The sequence below is a fragment of the Nuphar pumila genome, chromosome 13 (genome assembly GCF_984573655.1).
Source record: "Nuphar pumila chromosome 13, dmNupPumi1.hap1.1, whole genome shotgun sequence".
NCBI lineage: Eukaryota > Viridiplantae > Streptophyta > Magnoliopsida > Nymphaeales > Nymphaeaceae > Nuphar > Nuphar pumila.
In genome coordinates, this window is record NC_143261.1 from 3,193,330 (window position 1) to 3,215,799 (window position 22,470).

The 22,470-nt window shown below is 40.5% G+C and overlaps 2 protein-coding genes across 5 annotated transcripts in view; both read right to left on the bottom strand.

Annotated features, from left to right (window-relative positions):
* Positions 1 to 763: 763 nt before the first annotated feature.
* LOC149817531 (nitrate regulatory gene2 protein-like) lies at positions 764 to 17,145 on the bottom strand. Its single transcript, XM_089984859.1, has 5 exons — positions 14,615 to 17,145; positions 13,373 to 14,466; positions 4,536 to 4,720; positions 2,949 to 3,172; positions 764 to 1,830 (listed from the first exon to the last, which is right to left on the bottom strand). The coding sequence occupies exons 2-5, from the start codon at positions 14,361 to 14,363 to the stop codon at positions 1,014 to 1,016; spliced, it is 2,217 nt and encodes a 738-aa protein (XP_089840985.1). The 5' UTR covers positions 14,364 to 14,466; positions 14,615 to 17,145; the 3' UTR covers positions 764 to 1,013.
* Positions 17,146 to 17,847: 702 nt separating this feature from the next.
* Positions 17,848 to 22,470, bottom strand: part of LOC149817532 (leucine carboxyl methyltransferase 1 homolog) — a 98,793-nt gene continuing 94,170 nt past the window's right edge. For 3 of the 4 annotated variants that reach the window (XM_089984702.1, XM_089984701.1, XM_089984704.1), the window contains exons 9-13: positions 19,992 to 20,075; positions 19,851 to 19,915; positions 19,570 to 19,621; positions 18,661 to 18,699; positions 17,848 to 18,299 (exon numbers count right to left, since the gene is read on the bottom strand). In XM_089984702.1, coding sequence (XP_089840828.1) covers positions 18,255 to 18,299; positions 18,661 to 18,699; positions 19,570 to 19,621; positions 19,851 to 19,915; positions 19,992 to 20,075 — 285 coding nt within the window. In that variant the 3' untranslated portion in view covers positions 17,848 to 18,254. The remainder of the gene's footprint in view (positions 18,300 to 18,660; positions 18,700 to 19,569; positions 19,622 to 19,850; positions 19,916 to 19,991; positions 20,076 to 22,470) is intronic. The other variant, XM_089984703.1, reaches the window with a different exon arrangement.

Sequence of the window (22,470 nt, forward strand, 5' to 3'; positions counted from 1 at the left end):
GATTTCAGCATGCCGGAATCGACCCTTGGATCATATTTTTAATATATATGATTTTTTAAATCACAAAATTTTGTATTCTATCAACCGTTGATTTTTGAATTGCCAAAATATCCCGCACACACAAGTAGGATTTTAGAGGTCAGATTCAGGTGATATGTCAAAACACAAAAATTTTGTGTTTTGAAATCACCACCGGTCACCCTCCGTGTCCTTAATCACTGTCATCCGATTGTACAAACAGTGGGCCCACCAAAAAGTGCTGATGTCACAATTGCACAAAGATCAGGTGGTGATTTCAAAACACAAAAAATTTATGCTTTGACATATAGCCTGATCTGACCTATACATCTATGGAATCCGAACCATCCATTTGAGGGACCGAGGGAGACCCTTACGTGACCCAACGCAGCCAATCGCATGCAGCAACAGTGAAACAGTGAATGCGTGTGCCGTGGAGAGGGCTGAAGTAGCTCAATTGGTAGAACATGTGTTTTCACAAGGTTAGAGGTTCAACCCTTCTTAAGCACATGCACCTTTGATTCCCTTTGATTCGATAACCTCAACCAAACCGAGTTTAGAAACCCATTGGTCCCCAACATATGGCAGGTTGAGCCAGTTTTACCGAGTTTTCGGTACCCGATGTGGTTTCTTCGAGTAATAAATCAAAAACAAATTTTAAGGTTAAGACTGATAACAGAAGAAATTAACATTTATTGAGATGATTTGAACACCTAATAAACAATCCCCACACATGATGAAACTATATATGTTGAAGGAACGACGGTCTAAGACAATTTATTCTCAAGACACCTGATATATTTTACTCCATAAAACAACAATCATTCAATCCCTGTTCAATTTCACATCAATAATAATAAATAATTAATATTATTATTCTCATTAGAAAATTGAAAAAACAAGGACCTTCTAATTCTTCTCCCAACTCCCAAGCCACCAAAACAGTGGGGGTTTAACCTGAAGCACACTATAACATGATTGGCGCAAAAATTTGCCTAAAACAGAATTCTAGCATGGCTGTACACTGCTTCAAACGCCTCAGAGCAAACACCAGAAAATGCTGTCATTCCCTGGAAGACGCCCGGCAACCCCATTTGGATGTTGTTAAGAGTCATTGCCTGCGTCACCTGCACCGCCTTCACATGCTTCAAAAGCTCATCCTCTGCCCGCCTCTGGCATGATTGCACCACCAACCTCTTCTCTGCTAGGGGGTCCCTTGCATCAATGGTTGTGGGATCTGACCCGCTGCCTGGTATATTAATTCCTGCCATTGAGTATGAGCTCACTAAACCATGGAACTTATTCTCAAGCGCTCTCAGTGCAGCTGTATTCTTCTCAAGCTCTCTTGTTGATGTTTCAGACCGTTTTCGGCACCTGAGCTCCTCTGATTGCTGCAGTGTGATGGCTTGAACAACGGTGATGAAGCCCTTGATAGCCTCGGAGGCAACAGTGTCTGGGAGACGGTCCACAGCATGTCTCCACTCATCACAGAGGGAGTAGATGTGGGAGGCAGATTCAGAGGCTGCAGGCACTGTGGTGGCAGGGACATTCTCCGGCAAGTCATCGATGCACTGAAGGGTGAGTCTGAGCCAAGAATGCAATGAGTGAATGTAGTCACGATGGTGCTTTGTTAGCCGTGAGAAGGAAGAATGCCAGCCAGAGACAGCAAGTTGGAGGTGGTGGGTTGACTGCCGATGAAGATCAGTAATTGATTCTCCAGCAGTAGAACGGTTTATGAGACCACGAACCTGCTGAACGACATCACCTTGGATGTCATGGAAATGATTCATGGATTTCCACATTTTCATCAACCTGTATGCAGCAACAGATGAAATATCTTAGCGCGTATTGTTTTAACATTATCCAGCAATAGATATTTTTGAAATAAGAGACAAGAATGTGTAGTTCTTGGCCCCACCAAACAAGAGAACTTCTCTCTGTGTTTGTGTGTGTGTGTGTGTGTGCATGCGCAACCGCATGCATATGCACCCACAAAAAAATGGCATCATTTCTGTGATCCAGGTATAAGATTACTTTTTCTGCACTAAAACTCACTATCTGAAAAGGAAAAGGAACTGGTGCCTCATTTCTGCTGAGAGCATGGTAATGCTACATCATTAGTGCATCAAGATAAAAGCAACAATAAAAATGATTTTAGGCTATATACAAACAGAACATATAAGTCTGTGATATTATAAGGGATCAAAACAGTAGGAATATTATGCTTAGGCACCGTGTAGCCAAATACAACAGATGGACTTGTACAATGAGGCAGTTAGCAATGTCAAATCTGCTAGAGACTATAACCCAGCTGAGAATTGTGTGTGGAAATGATAGGATTTGTTGTGCCTGGCCAAAGACAGTAATGAAAAAAGGACAATTAACATCCACGCTTATGTAGTATGTTGGCATTTTGTCATCCGTCAAGATAATGGAAGTGCCACCAGATGGTTGAGCGTATTATGTATATGGGATTGACGGAGCATGCAGAGGACCGTGTTTAAAAAGACAGGCCACGAAACTCCCTTTTGTTTGGAAACAAATGCTGCAGTTTGCACAAAAACCATGTTCTCAGGTGTTTCAGCCATCGCTTCCAATAGTGCTAACATAAAGGCCTGGTTATGTCCTTGTTGACCTCAAGTATGGGCCCACGGTCCAAAGACAGTTAAAAATGAAAATGACCACAAGCATGTTCATTGTAAGAGAATAAATAGGCTCTCTGGCTCTCCATTGCAGTAAGCCACACATATCCAATTTTCGTATTCTAAATCAGAAAATATAGACATGGTTAAGAAGAATCACTAATCCTGAATGGAGTCGATGTGCCAATGTTCTTTCAATTGCAGGAAAAAAAAGGAAAAAGAATTCATATCATTGAAGTGAAATAGCAAGGGAGAGAAAGGCAAAAAAGGGAACAAGATTGTTGGTACCCATGACAAAGCTCAAGCAGTTGAGGACCAAGCTCACTATCTCTGACCGCCGTAATTGCAGAGGAGGTGGTATTCACAGCCTGGGAAGCCACCATTATCAGAGACTGAAACTTCTTTATAGATGCCTTGGTCTTGTGCAGCTTGACCTCCTTTTCTCCTCTGTACTCTTGGCTCTGCAATAAGTTCAGCTTCTTCTCATGTTCTATTTTTGCTGCCTCCCTTGCCTGCACTCTCACATCAGAATGTGAACATCCCTTCCAAAGAATATACATGTATTTGTATGAGCACATGGCTGTCATCTTGCAAGCGTTCTCAGACGAGATGATTCAAGTAGGCCCTTTTACAGTCTTAATGAATTCAACAAATAGTTTGATGCACAACGCTTTCACGAAGAAGAAAGGAAACAAATCTAAGTACATCAAATATCAATTATGAAAAAAAAAACACTTTCATTAGGGAAAAATGGCTCTAGATACAAAAATAGGACATAGTATGTGGAATTCTCTAAAACATGCTGTTGTGTATTTTGTCTTGGACCATAAATGAAGGGAAGCATTAGGTTTGCTTGCCAGAAAATATGGCAATAATACTTGGCTGACATTTTTTCCCTACACGGTTTTGTCTCCCACTTCTCTTAGCAAGGGACTAGCGAGTTCAATGCTTCCAACCACTAATGAAGTATTTTGAGGAACTTCTGCATTATGGATGAAACCAATCATCATGACAAATACACAATTTACGGGTAAAACAATCCCTGATTGTGCTCTTTAAAAAGAAAAAGAATAGTAGCAGTAATAATAATAATAATAATTATTATTATTAATATTATTATTGTTGTTGTTTTTGTTGTTATAATACCTGAAAGAAGAATTGATGAAAGACCTGAATGGCAATAAAAGCAATCAAGCATTACACACAATAGAGGACAGAATTTTCATGATAATAAGTGCCTGAAAGACACGGAAGATCAGACCAACCAAGGCCATGTCTTAACTAAAAAGATAAGAGCAAAATGCTCCTTAATTATCATGTGAAATCTCCAAATGGGCCACTCATCCCGCGATAGTTCAAAAATGTCATGAAATGAAATTGGGTACACCCTTATTGGTAGCACAACAAAATGATGTGCCAGAGAGCTTGTTTTTCACTAAACAGGAAATATAGAAAACAATGTCATATAGTACCAAGTTGCATTGCAAAAAGCAGCAGCAGAGGAAGCATTGCCAGTCACATTATTGCACCTAATATTGCTACAAACAAGAGTCCAGACTCCGGATGGGTTCTGGCATAGAATCCAATGCAGAATTTGGATCCACATAGCATTGCTGCTATTGAGTAATTCAAAACACGGATTAACAAATTCAGGGCCTGCCCCAGGTTGCCTAGGTAGTTAGGGTGGTTCTTGGGAAGATGGTGGAACCCCATCTTGCCCTGGATGATTAGTTACCCCTGAGATCAATACCACCGAGGTTTATTATCTGAGAGGAGGGCCAAGGGCCCATTAAGGCCTTGTTCCTAGGCAGGTTCCTTGTCATTAAAAAAATAAGGAAATTCTGTTGAACTTCTAAACAATTGATAAATGCTTACCTTGACTTCTTCATAGAGCTTTTTCTCCCATGCAAGAAGTTGCTCCAACGTAGAGCAATGGCTTTTCCGGCCACCTGATTCTATGAGTGCACCTGTCTTCATGCTGTACCTGATTGCCAGGGGTGGCTTTGATGACCAACTAGACGAAAGATTGGTGAAGACATTGTTTGAATGGTAAACCGTCTCTGTGAGAAAACAGAGCAAATCCAATAGAAGGATAAATGAATAATTGAACTCGCACTGACCCACTTAAACCCGGTAAGCAACCACAATCCTGACGAGCAGCCTGACTTTCAAGGGAACTTTTAACACTAAGGAAAAAACAAAGCACGTCGCCTTTCTCACACAGACAGATTTTGTTCTGTAACTAAAACCATAGTGAAGGAAGTCTGAAGGGAGAAATTGAAGAAAAAGATATATTGATACATTTCCAAATTTACATATTCGAGTGTGCTCTACTTTTACAGGCTGACAGAACTGAAAAAAAATTACCTTTGTCACTATTTTTAACTGTTAAAAGAACTCTTGCTCTGCGATGATTTAGAGCTCCATCAACCAAATATGAGTTGGATGCCAGAATCCGGGGAATTTACAGTCGGAAAGAGCAAAGATTCCGGCAAAGTCTGCATCAGGAAAACGTAATGGTTGTGGATTCCGCAAATCAAACTGAAGCCAAGGTTCAATGGCTGTGAGACCAGAATACAGCAAAAAGGAAGCCGGGAAATTCCATACTGACAAAACGGAAAAAGGTGTACGAAAATTCCAAAAATAAAAGCCACGTGTGGCAAAGCTAGAAAAGGCAACCCCCACATGAATTACCTCAGAGATCAGGCAAATTGACACCAGAAATAAAAAAGTTATCATTCTAACGGACCAGAAGCACTTCAATTCTCGCCGGAATCATTTCGGAGAATAAAAAACGGATGGAAAACACGGAATGTGCAAGATGTCAAAGAAAGGAATATAAAAGAATCTGAAATTTTATTACACTGGAGACCACAAGACAGGAGAATTTTTTTGGATAAACTACATCGAGAGTTGAAGCAGGGAAATCAACAAGTTTTGGAAAAAGAGTAGGATTTTTTAACTCGAAAACTTAAACTGAGACCAGGAATTCAGGAAGAATAACCAAAACCCACAAATCAACCAATTTTGGAATGAAAGAAGGATTCTATAGAAAGGAATAACCAAAGAAAACTTGACGTCTTTCATTGGATATAATGGCGATTACATATCCAGACTCTGAAAATTGACATCCCTTGACTATAAGGATAGAAAAACAAAAAGGAGTTACAAAATGGTTATAAATGGTTAATGTACAACAAGGTAAGTAACAGACTTTCCAAATGACCGCTATGAGATTGTGCAAAATAAAATAATGCGTGATCTTATCGGTTTATATGCTATTATGCATCATCCTTATCTCTTGAAGGCTCCCCCCTCAAGCTGAGAGTGTAGGTCCGTGACTCCTAGCTTGTGTATAAGAAATTGAAATTGATCTCATGGAAGGGACTTCATGAACACATCTGCAAGTTAAATTTTGTTGAAACATATTTAGTGCATATGGTCCCTGATGGTACTTTTTCATGAACAAGATGACAATTGAGCTCGATATGCTTAGTCTGCTCGTGAAATACTGGTTTTGTTGCAATGTGAATGGCAGATTGGTTATCACAATACAATATCATTGGGCCTTCATGACTAATTCCAAAATTTGCTAGAAGCACCTTTAGCCAAATTAATTCACACGTTACAACTGTCATGAACCAGTATTATGCTTCGACACGATGGCTTGTTTCTTGCTTTTCCATGAGAGTACCCAACATGGCAAAGTATCATGTTATAAATCTTTGAGTCACTGGACAACTAGCCCAATCTGCATCACAGTAAGATGATAACTTGAGCTCGCTTTTGACAGGTAGTAGAATTCCATGACAAGGAGAGGATTTTAGGTATGTCAAAACCCGAATAGCTGCATTATAATATGGCACTCTGGGCTCATGCATGAATTGGCATAGAATATGAACTGAGTACACGATATCTGGTCGAGTCACTGTCAAGTATATGAGACATCCTACAAATCTCTTGGAGTGGGTTGGATCTTGGATAAGTTCCCCATCTTGTGTATTCAATTTAAGTTTCAGATCCATTAGAAACTCCACCGGTCTTGCACCCATAAGTCCTGCATCGGATAATATATCCAACATGTATTTCTTTTGACTCAGAAAAATTCCTGATGGTGTTCTAGCCACCTCAATTCCCCAAAAATATTTTAATCGGCCCAAATCTTTAAGGTGAAACCGTGAGTTTAAAAAAATGCTTGATCCAAACTATGATATAGTCATCATTCCTGCCGCAATAATGTTATTGACATAGATTAAGATAACTACAATTTTTTATCCAGCCCTCTTGGTGAAAAGAGTATAATCTGACGATGATTGTATAAATCTAGCTTCTTTGAGTGCAGATACGAGCTTGTTAAACCAATTTCTGGATGATTATTTTAATCTATAAATTGATTTATTTAATTTGTAGACATAATGAGCCTCCCCCTGACATTGGTATTCCGATGGCAAATCTATGTAAACTTTTTTGTGAAGGTCCCATATAAGAATGCATTGTTTACATCCAATTGATAAATCATCAAATTGTAAATGGCAGGAAAATGAAGTCAACAACACATGGTGGTGAATTTGGCCATTGGTGCAAACATCTCATGATAATCAAATCCTTATACTTGGGTATAGCCTTTGGCTACTAAACGGACCTTATAGTGCTCGATTGATTCATTAGATTTATGCTTAACCTTATAAACTCATTTGCATCCAATCAGTCAGGCCATCGTAAAAATAATGCATCAGCTGCCATTTGAGCACCTAGTGGTGAGAACACTTCCTGAGTAGGTTTTTGAGCCTATCCCAGGTCTCATGGAATCGTTCTCCCTCGATTTGACTGAAACTGGTAATGGCCTTTCGATACTTACTAATGGGAATGTACTTTTTCAAAAATTCTTTTTGTAATTGATCCCATGTGGCAATCCTTACCGTATCTAAGGACTTTAGCCAGTGCTTGGCTTTGTCCTTAAGGGAGAACGAAAAGAGGATCAACCTAAGTGCGTCATCTCCAAAGTTATTGATCCGCACAGTGGAGCAGATCTCCAAGAATTCGTTGAGATGACGATAGGAGTCCTCGTTGCTAAGACCGTAAAATGAAGGTAGCATCTGGATAACGCTGGCCTTAATCACATACTGGTTCGTTCCTACATCAAGTCTCGCGATGCAGAAGGTGAGAGTATATTCTGTAGGGATGAAATACTCCTTAAGAGGACGGGTAATCTACTGATCTTTAGCAATGTGACCAGATCTGCGGGTTCGCCTAAGGATGGACTCTGAGTCCTCTAAAGGTTCGATAAGCTCGAGGACTTGCGAGCGTCGCCCTTGCATACACCTTGTGTAGAGACCGGTGTAGCAACCGTCCTAAGGGGTGATTTGCCTATCTATCATAACGTACAAGCGCGTAAATCACACCACGCAAGCAAGTGAAAGCAAATAAATAAACATACAAGCACACATTTGCACCCAAACAGTTATCTTACAGAATTCAACCTAGATGCACGGTCACATATAAAATGGGTACCCTATTAGGTGGGCTGAGCAAGAAAAGTAAGATAGCTCTAAGGATGTCAAACAACGCAGTCCTAACAATCTTAAATAACTTGCAAAAGCAAATTAAACAATCTTACATATCAGCAGAAAAATAAACTAAGCAATCCTAATAAAAATACAGAAAATCAAACTAGCAATCCTAACAACATGTGAACAAACAATAGGCAATAAAGTGAATACTTAGTTTGTCGAACGCCATTCCTCAGCAACGGTTCAAAAAATTTGGTGTAAGCTTTATAAATGATATTTTTAAAAGGATATTTTTCATAAAACATTTGTGCAAACCGAACACCAAATAATAAAAATTGGTTCACACTAATGATGAAATCCGGGTCGAACTCAGAGAACGGGAACAAAATCTAAGTATTCTAGACAATTTTGCACCTTTATTGCCTTAAAATAAAAATAAAAAAAATAAAATGTAGCACACAAGTACGAAAACTTATTAAAAGATGTTCGAGCAGAAAGGAAATTAATACAACCTAATTAAAAGTGGCCTAAGGCCCTACTTAACTAAAGAAAAGAAAAAGAAAAGCGTAAAGGAAAACGCCTCTACTCGTGAACAACGATCCTTATATGCGGATGTAAGGAATCTTGGTGCGTCCACCTCAATGCCAACCACCTAACCTTGCTTCTCACTCACGGCAGCCACCTGCACAACATAACCAAAACGACGAACTACACACAACTATGTTAGTGAAAAACAAAGAAATGAGAACATTAAATATAAAATAAAAAACAAAAAGAATCTAGACACAAATCTCAACGTGATCTTGTTGGTTTCTGAACTAAAACAGAGTGTCCTCTATTCCAAGACACGACACCCATTCAAAAATTCACACACAACACTTAAAAAGTGCAAAACTTACACTTTTGTCCTATGTAATTTAGAGAATCGTATGTTCTAGACAGATTCTCGTAAATTAAAAGGACAGGCAAGTAAACGACATTGGATTCTAATGAAAATTTGCTGAAACGTTTCTGACAGGCTCAGAAATCTAACACAATTTACGGAATCGAAAAACTCCACAGAAAGTTACATAAAATGACGATGACAAAGGGTGAAGCTTGCTTGGGTACCATGGCCGAAGAGCATATGTAATCAAGAAGGTATGAATGAAGGGTATGGGTTCTCGTGGATCGGCGAGTAATGGATACTAGTTGATTGTCTGAATTTGGATCCGGATCTGGTTCTGGAAGGGTAATGTTTGGTTCATGGTATGAATCTAGAGGTTGTGGGTTGTCAATGTCTTCTATGACCGACGAATCCGGATCTGGATCTAAAGCATTCTTGATGAATGTATCCTCAATCGGATTTGGTATTACGGGTGTCATATTAGAAATTTCATGCCGAGGTTTTGTGATGAAAGGAAATTCATTTTTATAAAATAAAACATCAAGGCTGGAAAATATTTCATGAGTTTTCAAATCATAAACACGATATCCAGGTTGAATGTGTGGATATCCGATAAAAAAGCACTTTCGAGATCTTGAAGAAAACTTGTCTTGTATTGGGCCTAGATATGCGACATAGCATAAACATCCAAATACTCGCAAATGGTCATATTTGGGTTTGCTTTTGAAAGGACCTTCATGTGGAGTTTTGTTTCGCAAAATGGGAGTAGAGATGAGATTGATCAAATGCATGGCAGTGAGGATGCACTTGTTAAATTATATCTTATATATATATATATATAGAGAGAGAGAGAGACATATACATATATATCTCGTATATATATGTATATGTATCTATCTAATTATATATATATATATATATATATATATAAATATGTATTCCTACCCGATAAGGGTATACTCGTCATTTCACCTATTTTTACACATTCTTTTTTGAGAATGTATGTAATTTTTCATTTTCTATTTTCTTTTTAGTTTTTTCTTTTTTTATTCTTTTGCTTTTTAGCACATGGAGGGGCCCACCCAACATGATCGTTGGGCCCTCCAACGGTTATAATTATAACCGTTGGAGGGGTCCCAACGATCATATTGGGAGCCCCTCCATGGCCTCTCATTTTGTATATATAGGGGGTTCCCCCCTTGAGTTCTTTTAAGCTTTTGTAAAGCCCCTCTAGGGACCCAATATATTGAAGTTGATATTTTTTATGCTCTTGTGCATTTGTATCCGTGCCTTTGTGCACTTGTGAGAGTTCTCCCTTGTGCCTTTGTGCACTTCGTACTTCTAGCATTGTGTTTATACACAAAATCCCTTTTGTAGAGATTTTTACAGCACTCTCCCCAAAAATCGATGGGTAGATTAGCTTGGAAGCGCATAGCACGTGCAACCTCGAGAAGGTGATGATGCTTGCATTCTACCTGACTGTTTTGTTGAGGTGTTCTCACGCAATACCGTTGATGATCAATCCCATTTTGATGAAAAAAATTCTGCACATTATGTGATAAAAATTCAACACGATTGTCAGTTCTAATGCTTTGCACTTGGCTTTTATATTGGGTTTTGATAATGGTGCAGAATTTTGTCAAAAAATAAGTTTTTGACTTATATCTCATAAGAAAAACCCAAGTACAACGTAAATGATCATCCACAATAGTGAGAAAAAAATGTGTGATTGAGTTTTGTAGGGTCCTCATATGTCATAATGCACAAGAGAAAAAGGTCCAGCACTCGTATTGAAACTTATTTGAAAAGGAAGTCGAGTCTGCTTAGCTCGATGACACACGTCAAACAAACGATTAAAACAATTAGATAATTCACCAAGTTCTTTAGGTAAAAAAATAGTTCGAACATAGGATGGATGGCCGAGTCTCATGTGCCAAACTTGGGTGTCTGGTGATTGGGTTGCATAAAGTGTACGACTGAGATGAAAAAGGGGATCAAAATGGTAGAGTCTCATCACGAAGCTTACCCACTCCAATCAGCATCTTCGTTAAACGGTCCTGAAAAACACAAAAATGTGGGAAAGAACAAAGCAACACAATCGAGAGATTCGGTTAGCTTTCCTACTGATAACAAATTGTAATGGAAGGCAAGGATCAAATCAGGCGATAATTGGGTTTTTAAAAAATGAGATGCCCACATAGTATGACCATTGGACAACTTAACGGGTTTTTCTTTGGAAACCGATTGAACGTCAAACAAAAAACTTAAGTTAAGGGTCATATGGTCTGATGGCCCTGTATCTATGATCCAAGGAAGAATAACGAGAATATGAGGTATTACCTGCAAGATTAGCAGAAGCCAATTTAGAATCCGAATTAAGTCATTGGGCTATTTGCTTAAGTTGATCCTCGCTTAGTTGCAACATGGTTGACGTTCCACTGATTTGTGTTGACTGTTGTTGGTTTGTGGTCATATTGGTTGCATTACTTACGTCTCCCATATCACTAACATTGTTTGCTCTACTGCCAACTTTTTTTGTGGCAATTTGACTCTTAGGATGGCCGCTCGGATAGCCTAATAAGTTGTAACATCGAGCTTTAACGTGGCCAAGCATATCACAATGGTTGCATCGATGCCATCCTCGACCCTTGCCCATGCCTTGATTATCATTGAAGCGACTGACGTTGTCCATTACCCTCTGTGATTAACGCAATCGAGTTGGAAATGTCATTCATGGATGGCATCAAGAGGCGCTGAGTCTCCTCTTGACTCACCAAAGAGTAAACTCGGCTTACATTCGACAATGGTTCCATGGCCAAGATATTGCTTCGAATCCCAGAGAGAGATTTATTAAGGCCCATGAGGAATTCAAATACCTTTTCCCTCTGTTGACATTCATTATATTCTTTGAATGCACCACCCGTACAAGTTGGAATTGTGGAATACATACCCAATTCCTCCCAATATGGTTTTAAGGTATTGAAATATGTGACCAAGGCAGATTGATCTTGATGCAGATCACATATCAATTTTTTAAGTTGGTAAATGCGAGTGGAGTTACCTCGAGAAAACCATTCTGTTAAGTCCTTCCATGCCTAACTTGCAAGATCTACGTAAATGATGTTGTTTGCAATATCCTTCGAGACAGCGTTGATGATCCAAGAAAGCGCCATATCATTGCATCGGTGTCATAGCTGATAGTCACTTGAGGTGGCTTCTGGTTGTGGCAACGAGCCATCCACGAAAGCAAGCTTATTCTTTGCATTTAGCATCATTCTCATTGCATGTTTTTAAGTAAAATAGTTGTCGCCTGTGAGCTATGTCATACGGACTCGGCTCCAAGGTCGTTGCACCCGTGTCGACACGCACGGACACGGGTGCGGACACGGGTGCGGCTCGGACTCGGTCAACCTGACCCTGGGTGTGGTCAACGCACCCAAGGTCATTTTGGTCCATTTTTTGAAAAAAAAAATTCTAGGCTACAGAATTTAAGGACCCCCCCCCTCCTGTAAGGAAAAAAACCTTGAATCAAGCTTCACAACTCATCACCTGTCCCCTAATGGGCATAACTTTGATCGAGTCTTATATATATAGCAGTCCCTGTGTTTAAAATTTTTGAAATTGCACTGCACCCGCACCCATGTGACATAGCCTGTGAGTAATGTTGAAATGATAACAATGTTAGGGGTTATCGGAATGATGGAGATGATATAGTGACGTAGGAGAGGATGAATTTCCGTCGCTATTGGGATCCTTAGAATTGTTAACAATTTGCCATGATCGATCAGGAGTTATCTGATAAGTGATAGATTAGCGATAATGATGGTTATGAATAGGTTGATTGATTGTACCCTTCTTTGATACCATATAGAAAGGAATAACACAAGAAAACTTGTCTTTCATTGGATCGTATGGCAATTACATATACTGAATATTGACATCACTTGATTATAGGGATAGAAAAATAAAAATGAGTTACAAAATGGTTAATGTCCAACAAGGTAACAGACTTTCCAAATGACCACTATGAGATCACCCATGATCAGATCATCAGTGATCTTATCCTATTATATGATATTGTGCATCATCATCTCTTTGACAGATTCTTTTGATGGAAATTTAAAATGGGATCTCGAATTCTGGAAGAACAACTAAATCCCACAAATTCTATATCTAGTTCTCGCAGGAGTCTAGCAAATTGAAGCTGGAGAACAAAGAAGAGAAAGGACGGAAAGAGAAAAGCACGATCTTTTCTTCCGAATTCAATGCAGGATCAGAAATTCTGGAAGAATAATGAAAGCCCACAAAATCCTTACTCTTCAATTGCCGGAAACTCCGATCGAGCTGCTCCCTGTCCGTCTCGAAGAGCTCCGCCACTTCCTTGCCTGCCTCCGCCGCCTTCACGAAGCACTCTTCGAGCGCTGTGGCAATCTCCGCCAGATCTTTGTGCCTCCCCACCATCTTCAATTCTCCCACACCCTCGTTCCGATTCGCCGAGGAGCCAACCACCTCATCATTATCCGATCTCCGGATGAACTGGCCAACCCAACTTTCAGAACGAGACTCCGCGTTCTCTGGCTCTCCGCAGCTCCCACCATCGTCGTCGGAGCTGCTTTCGCTGCTGGTGCAGCAGTACCCCTCTCCCCAATCGCTGCATTGCACTTCCTCCAGCTCGCCGGCGGCATTCTCGTCGCGCTCACGGGATTTCGCCTCTTCGCGTTGCCGATAGAAGTCCGATCCAGGCGGCGATGGCGGGTAGAAGTTCTCCCAATTCCACATCGAAGACGAAGATTGTGAAGGGGACGTGTTGGAGTAGAAGGAATTCGTCTTACCAGAGACTTGGGGTTTTCCGGCGGCCGTGAAATTGGAGGAATGGGAGGATCCGGATATGGAGTGGGTAGGCGACGGGGTGGAGGACTCCTGGTCCGGTCTTCCGGCGAACATTCCGGCCGGCATGGTTTTGGCGGGAAGGTGGGGTTTGGCGGGGGTGGAGTCGGTGGCAGAGGTGGTGGCGTGGTGGAAGGAGTGGGATTTCGCGGCAAGGTGGAAGGCCGGAGGAGGATGAGCAGCAGAGGAAGAGAGGGAGCGGCTGAGGAAGATTGGAGGGGTACCGTCGGCAACGGCGAGGGACTCGCCGACGGAGAAGTGGGAGAGAGCCGAGCCGGTGAGGCGGAGGTGGTGGAGGTACTCAGAATGTGCGGCAGCGAATTGGTGGCGGGATTTCACCGCCTGCTTCATGAGGCGGCGCCGCTCCCTGCAGCGGCGGACGGTGTCCTCGCTCTCTAGCTTGGAGGTGGCGCAACCCATGTTGTGCGCAGAGAGAGAGAGGATGTGCGTGTATGCTGCTCTTACGTGTTACTCTCTAGAGAGAGAAAGAGAATGTGCGCGTGTGCTGCTGTGATTATGAATTCTGCACCATTGAGAGAGAGAGAGAGAGAGAGAGAGAGAGACGAAAGAAGAACAACATTACCACTCATGAAGATCAACAAAAGAGAGAGAAAGAGAGCGCGTGTGTGCTGCTGTCATGTATTACTGTCTAGAGAGAGAAAATTCTTCACCATCTATAAGAGAGAGAGTCGCATTGTTTCCAGTTTCTAGAGATAGGAGACGAGGGAGAGTGCTGTAATTGTGTTGCTCCCATCAACCACTCTTTATGTGCGATGAGTTGCTGCGTTTTCACTGTCCCATCCATTTACTGCTCTCCCCTTATTGCTCTTTTTGAAAACTTTATCCACCAAGACTTTCAACATATTCTTCTGTTCCAGCTCACTGTTTCAGTGGCCTCTCTTTTTCATCGTGTTGTTAGCATACGTTTAGAAAAAGTTGCTCAAAATACCGTCTTCACGAGGGAAATGCTCCCATTAATGTTCCTTTTCACATTATATCTTATTAATTTGTTCTTCTTCACTTGGCAAAGTCAAAGGCATGCGACTACCTGCAATGGATCACTTGGCCCAAGAGTTGATCGGCTGCACAATAATTCGAGGTGGGTTGGTTCCCTTTGCAACTCAACTGTCGTTTTGTGGACCTTCAATTGGTCCACTCGAACCAACTTGGTTCGGGCAGTGCCTAGCTAAGAGCAAAGTTGTTTGGCACTTGAGTTTGGTAGTTAAAAGTATCCTAGTTCAAGCCTTTTGAAAATATCATTGGTTATGTTATTACATGATATAAACGTGAAAAAACACTTTTTTGTATTTTTTTTAAACACCTAACCAACATTTTCTTTTTTCTTGAGAAAGGTATGGGTGGACGGCAAAGCAGTTGAGGACAAAAGGAAGGGTTCATGTTGTTGGTAAGTGGATGGAAAGGTGGGGCCTAGGGTGGGAATTTCTGTGGAAAAATGAGATTTTTTGTGTGTGCCTTTTGTTCCATTTGTGCTCTTCTTTCTCTTTTTCTTATCCTCACCTCAGATCTGTCTATAGCCATATGCAATGGAAAAATCTTTTGGTTGGAGTGGAGATGAGGCTGAAAATGACCCTCTTTTTTTGCCTTCTTTCTACAATGCAGCACATTCAACGCCTTTAATGGAAAGCATGGTGAAAATTCTGTTTCCTAAATGACCACAATGCCTCTGGTTGGTATCTGGGCTTTAGGGTATGACTGGATTGGATTAGTTTTGGACCCCATCCAAAATTGAGTTCTTTGTGAAGGCAGTGAATGCCTGATGCGGATCCATGTTTGGATCTGGGTATAGAACCATGAATTCAGTGTTCATAGGGTCTAGTCGGGTCACCAAGGGAGGCTCCGCTTGTCTGGCAGGAACAGTTACTGCATGTCACCTTGTGTTGGGACGTTGCAAGTTTGAATCCCAATGGTATGATTGTATAACTGGTAGGGTAACCACAGCTTTCTCTGTCGAACCAAAAAAAGGGTCGAGTAGGGTAAAGTACAGAGGTCTAATCAGTCCAATAGCAGCATGATAGGCATTGGACCTGGATCCTTGAAGGACAAAAAAAGGGAAAAGAAAAAGGAAATGGTATGGATTAGGTCACACTGATACCTGACCTGCTGCATATGCCTCTGTGTGGCTGAGAACCTGGTCTTGGGCCTGAAACTGGTTTGTCTGTTCGGGTATCTGACCTAGACCCGATGTTCTCTTTGTTTGACTAGTGATGGTGAGTGGTGACTCGCTTAACAAATCGATCTGATCCATTCAAAATCATTTGGTAGTTTTTTTTTGCCATACTATATCAAAATCTGCTAGTGAATGCGAATGGATGATCACATTGAAATGTGGGCTGGTCTGATTCAAATAGAATCGTATATAATAAAAATCAGAAATAGAAAAAAAAAATCTGAAAAAGGGAAATTACACGGTATTAAAAATGTAGAATATATAATAATATAAAAGCATAAAATTTTAATTTAATGTAAACATCATGATATCTTAAAATGGTTGATTTTTCAATATGAAGATATTTTGGGGGTTAGCTGGTTAGGCCACTTTAAAAAGTATCACTATAAATTACCATATTTCTAATCGCCATTTCTTATAAAGGTCTGAAATGAAAAAATTTTGACAGAGAAAGCTGGGGGTTAGGCAGACCCCTACAATCTATACAACCATACCATTGGGATTCAAACTTGCAACATTCCAATACAAGATCATGTGCACTAATGCTCCTACCACACAAGCGGAGCCCCCAAAATGAGATACTTATAGAAAGTTAAAATAATTTACTGAGTCAAGCTGTATCAGTGTTTGGTTCAGGCCGATAGTGATGATTCATTAAAAACTCAGCCAATTTTTGTAATGCATATGCGAATTGGTTAGGGGTTGAATCAGCTGATATTGCTTGTCAATGGGCAAGTCTTTCACACGAAAGGCCTGCCCCTTGAGAAAAAATGGGAACCTAAGTAGGGTCAAAATGAGGCGAGCTAGTCGAGCTGAGGATTCAAGCATGGCTCATTCTTGTGCCAAGCCAAATTCACCAAATTCAAGCTCATAATGAGCCTGAGTTTTTGGAACCCTCACCAAAGCAAGGAAAACCCCGGGTTGGGCCCCACAACCACCGTGCTTTGTGTAACCCACCTCTTAAAGCTACTGACACACCTGTGTGCCAGAGGAGTTTTATCCAACGTCTTCATCTCAGCACCCTCACAGATGGCCCGCTTATCACAGGGGCGATCCCCACAATGGTACAATGAGCCTCAGCTAAACGAGCCTCAGGCCCATCAGGCCGGCCCGGTAGCCCACGTGCTAGCCCTTACCCACTAATGGACTGGGTTGGGTTTTGGCCCAGTTCCTAATGTGCCCGAGCCTAAAATCCTGGCCCAAACCCAGCCGATGGCAGGCTGAGTCGAATTGGCCCATCGGGCTGCCCCGCCCATTGCCCACCCCTAGCCACTATCATCTCTCTCTCTCTCTCTCTCTCTCTCTCTCTATATATATATATATATATATATATATATATATATATATATATATATATATATATATATATGAAAAATGAAAACCTACAAAATGGACACTGTACTAAATGAAACATGTTATTGGATTTCTGGTACTTTTTTGTAATTCTGACTACAAATGTGAGCTATAAGCCTGTTTTTATAGGAATAATTTCTTAGAGAATTTGATTTTATTGCATGGATAGGTTTTTATATGGTTAAAAAAATCAACAGCCTACCACTTTCATCAAATTTTTAGGCTACAAATACCATTTTTTTCATCCAAAATGCATGATCCAAGTGTCAATTTCTAGTAAATCAATCATGCTGAACACATCTATGGGGTCAGAATTTCACAAAAAAACACTGAATCCAGTAGCATGAACTTAAAGTCTAAAAATGCACATCCAAAGGATTTCTTTTTCCATCAAATTTTCACAATCCAAGGCCATATACTGGTAGATGGTAAAACCTACAAAAGTGTGCAGCTCCCCATAATAACAGGAAACCGGTAAACCATCCAATACTTGCTTGTATAGGATCATACACCACAAAGGTACAACCACAAAATCAACCACATCTTCCCTACATCCTTTACTCCATACACCAGGATATATAACTAGATTAAACACACGATGGCAGAAACAGGTGGATATGGTTTCATCACTACAAAAAAAAAACAGAGACAGAAACGGCGAGCCATTATCGAATAACCTGGAACCTGGAAGGCTATTTTCATTCTTAGTCATCAATCCAAGGGCATCTCAGTAATTTTTCATACCGGACCACCCATCGGACGTGCTGAATTTAGGGATGCTGATCGCCTGTGAAGCCGAAGCCCTCGAACACGTCCTGTGAGAAGGGAGAAAAAAAAAACACCGGATAATGTCAAGGCACGGTTAGCTGATCGGCCTGAGCACTTCACAAAGTACTCGAGCCACACAAAATGCAGAAAATCGCTACCTCATGTAGCAGTTTTGTGTAAAACACAAACACAGAAAATCGCTACATATGCAGCGATTTTCTGTGTAAAACACAAAACATGGAAAATCGCAATACTTGCAGCGATTCTGTGTTTTGTGTGGTCCTGAGTACTTTGTAAAGTAGTTGGGCCCAATCACTGAATCTTCTCCGGATAATGTCAGAAGGGGTCTCAAAGTCTGTTATGGAACAGAAAAGAGCAAAAAAAGAAAAGGTATGGAGATCTCTTGACCTCTGCATCATTGATCGCGTAAGCCACACAATAGTGTTCCTGAAAAGAGGAACAAATATCAACATAGTACAAAAACACATAATTTCATGCAATCGCACCACAGGCATTATTGGCTGGCAGAAATGACTAGAAACTTTCTTGAGGATATTATTTGGGTGAGGATTAGGTCGACCCAATAATGGTGGTTCGGTATTTTTATGCCCATGTCTAGAAATTTATGGTTGGGTTGAATACCTGACACAGATCCAACCCATTAACAGCTCTATCCTATTATATCTAATGACTACAGAATCAAAGAATGAGATGCATAAAAAGAAAGAGGACCATGGCTCATTTTATGACCCTACAATCAATTAATTGAGCCTCAATCACACCAAGGAAAAGGTCACAAAGAATGAGGGAAGGGGTTTTAAAAGAGGAGCAGGCAGTGCTCCACCAATTGAATTTCCCTATTTTCAGTAGGCAATTGGTAGTTCCACTCTGAATTCCTGTTTTGAGGTCTCCTACTCGACGCAAACCTCTGATTTTCAGGCACTCCACCAGAGAACCTCAATTACATAGACAATTCTCAAACAGCGATTGGAAAACTTCCCACCTGACAATTCCCCCATTCCCTCCAATACACTGAATTCAAACACAACTTACAACAATGCACCTAAAGGGAACTCTGAAACATGAGAGCCTATGGTCAACACTGCGATCCCCTAGGACGAAAATGCCTCAATTAAAAGAAGAATCTAAAGAACTTGAGGCCATCCCACATAAGGCCCCACAAAACAATCCAATCCCCTACAAACTCAAGTGAATCATTGGGCTCGGCTCTTTATTCAGAAGATTGGTTCGACCCACTCAGACCCCACACACCATGTCACCTTGACAAACATATATTTCCACTTTAATGTAACAAACCTGCATCATATGCCATTCTTCAAATTCATCAAATATCTCCAATTGCTCAATGCTGATCAAATAAAGCCAAAAGAAAATACTCAAATATCAGTTGTGGGTTTAACAGTACACTTCCAAATATAACAAAACAATGGCAGGTGTAAGGAAAGAGTGCTAAATCTGTTTAATAAATTGCAAGAAGTGATGCTTTCCAGAATAATGCAACCATTTCAGATATTAATCATAAACGAAAAAGTTCATTTAAAAAAAACTGTTTTCTTTATCAGCAAAGAACCAACTACCTTCGCCTCTCTTGAGCATCAATAAAGTTAGTGTAAACCTTCCGCATATCCCAGGCAACAGCTTTCTGCAACAGCACCCACATAAATGGAGAACACAAAAAAGGAAACCAATAAATCAGGCACAAATTAAACAGCACGCACCTGCCAGCCTTGATCAGTAAAAAGTTTTTCTTTTGCTTCTAGGGTTGGTGTTGCATATATACTTAACAGAGGACATCCCCGACTCTGTAAAACAAAAGAATCATGACAAAACAAACATGGAATCTCTCATATAAAAGCCATTAATTAAATGTTTCAGTCCGCAATAGCATAATATATAAATAAAAAAAACAATTTTGATACAAACATGATATAATAAGGTGAGTGATCTACTAACTAATATTGTTATTGTTTTTGCTGAGTACAATTTTGATAGGCTTGGAAGCCCTTCGTGGAAAAGAATGTCAATGAAAATGACCATACATGGTGCCTATTGCACCATATGATGATCAGAGACATGCCATAATAGAATGATTCAAAAGTTAGCATTTGCATATATGATTCAATTTCATTGTGTTGTCATTAGCTAGTACAATGGAGAAAATGACAGTAGGGCAGAGGTATGAAAGAAGACATGCATTGATGCCTTCGGTTCCATTATTGATCGTCAAAGAATAATCTACAAAAGCATCAAAATGTTTTAAGCGATCGCCATCCACAACATCATGTGACATAGATCAGGCAGGTCAGCACATGCAGAATCCAAGGGCCAACATATGAAAGCAGTTAACAATGCTACAATAGCTGAAGACACATCATCTGGTGGACTTCAGTACTTTGAAATAGCCAATCTCTAGTAGAGATGGATTAAGGATCTGACTAAAGAGCACAGGACAGCATGATCATCCTGCCAATGTGCATCATGGTCTCTTTCCCTATATACTTTATCAGCACTCCCTACATAAAATTGCCAAACAACACACTCCTTGTGATACTCCCAGATGTTCCCGGCAACTACAATGGGAAGAACAATTTCAAGTTATGTTCTTGAGAGAAACATTTTTGTTTCAAGAGTGTGTAAAAAGCAGAGGCTAGACACTTAAGTTTAGGAAGCATTAACTATTATTTAGATAACAATATCACCCTGGCAATATAAAAAAATTAATCCTCACAGTAGCCAAACGTTCAAAATGTTAGATTTCCATCTATACCTGCATTAAGAGAGAGAAAACAGAAAAAAGAGAAGAGAGAGAGAGAGACGAGAAGAGGGATGAAAAATCGACTGCGGCTGTCACGATTTCACTTGTGAAATCGTGACCTAATGTTTGAATTAATATACTTAAGTATACACAGTGGGTCGGGTCGGGTTTGGTGTAATATCCGAACCCGGATACAAATATAAAACAAGCTTATACACTTACACAGGAACGAACTCGAGTCTGGGCAGGTGAATAGTGAATTCGGGTCTGGTACAGGATCCAGACCCGAAACACTATTCACCTTTTTCACCCCCCCTCAAGTTGATCATGGTTATGGACCATGCACAACTTGCCTTTAAGCGTCCAAAAACGATCATTTGTTAACCCTTTCGTAAATAGGTCCGCAACTTGTCTTTCAGTATTGCCGAACTCAGGCTCAATCTCTTTTTCTTCGACTTTCTGTCTCACAAAGTGTTGATCAATCTCAATGTGCTTAGCACGACTGTGATGTACTGGATTGAATGACATGTTTATAGCACTTTGATTGTCACATAGCAAGATAGTGTGAGAGATCTTTTCTCCTATTTTAGTCAGTAGATGTCTGATCCATGTGACTTCGGCAGTAGCAGCAGCCATAGATCTATACTCAGCCTCAGTACTTGATCTAGCGATAGCCTTTTGTTTTCTACTGCTCCAAGAGACTAAATTTCTTCCAATGAAGACGTAATATCCTTATGTAGATCTTCGTTCATCAGGATCTCCTGCCCAGTCTGCATCACAATATACAGAGAGTCCATGCTTATCTTCGCCATATGGCTGTGGTAAGTATGTCAGTCCATCCCCAATAGTCCCTTTCAGATACCTAAGGATCCTCTTGACAACTTCCATATGTCCAGTACGTGGCGCATGCATAAATTGAGACACTTGATCGACTGAATAAACAATATCAGGTCTAGTGAATGTGAGGTACTGTAACATTCCTATTATGCTTCGATACCTGGTGGGGTCATCACACAGATCTCCATCATGGACGCTAAGTTTTTGATGAAGCACACTCGGAGTTCCCAGAGGTTTGCAGTCTTTCATGCATGCCTTGCGGAGAACATCCACGGTATACTTGTGCTGAGTAAGTGTCAAGCCATGAGTCTGATTATCAACTTCTACACCAAGAAAATAGCGTAGAGCTCCAAGATCTTTCATTTTGAACCTCTGACCTAGTAAGTCTTTTACTTCTTGGATGTGGACCGCAGAGTTTCCTGTGATAACAATATCATCGACATAAATTAATGACAGAGTGGTCACAGTCTGACTTCTGAAAATGAACAATGAGTGGTCCAGCATGGAACGGGAAAATCCATGTTTCTGAATCTCTAGTGAGAAGCTATCAAACCAAGACCGAGATGCTTGCTTCAGACCATAGATGGCTCTCTTTAACCTGCACA

Excerpts from the sequence above, each read along its gene's own strand:
- LOC149817531 (XM_089984859.1), bottom strand. The coding sequence starts at position 14,363 with ATGGGTTGCGCCACCTCCAAGCTAGAGAGCGAGGACACCGTCCGCCGC. Across the intron at positions 4,721-13,372 it reads GAGTTTCCGGCAATTGAAGA|AGACGGTTTACCATTCAAAC; the intron begins GTAAGGATTTTG and ends GTTTTCTCACAG. Across the intron at positions 3,173-4,535 it reads AGCTCTATGAAGAAGTCAAG|GCAAGGGAGGCAGCAAAAAT; the intron begins GTAAGCATTTAT and ends GTGAGAGTGCAG.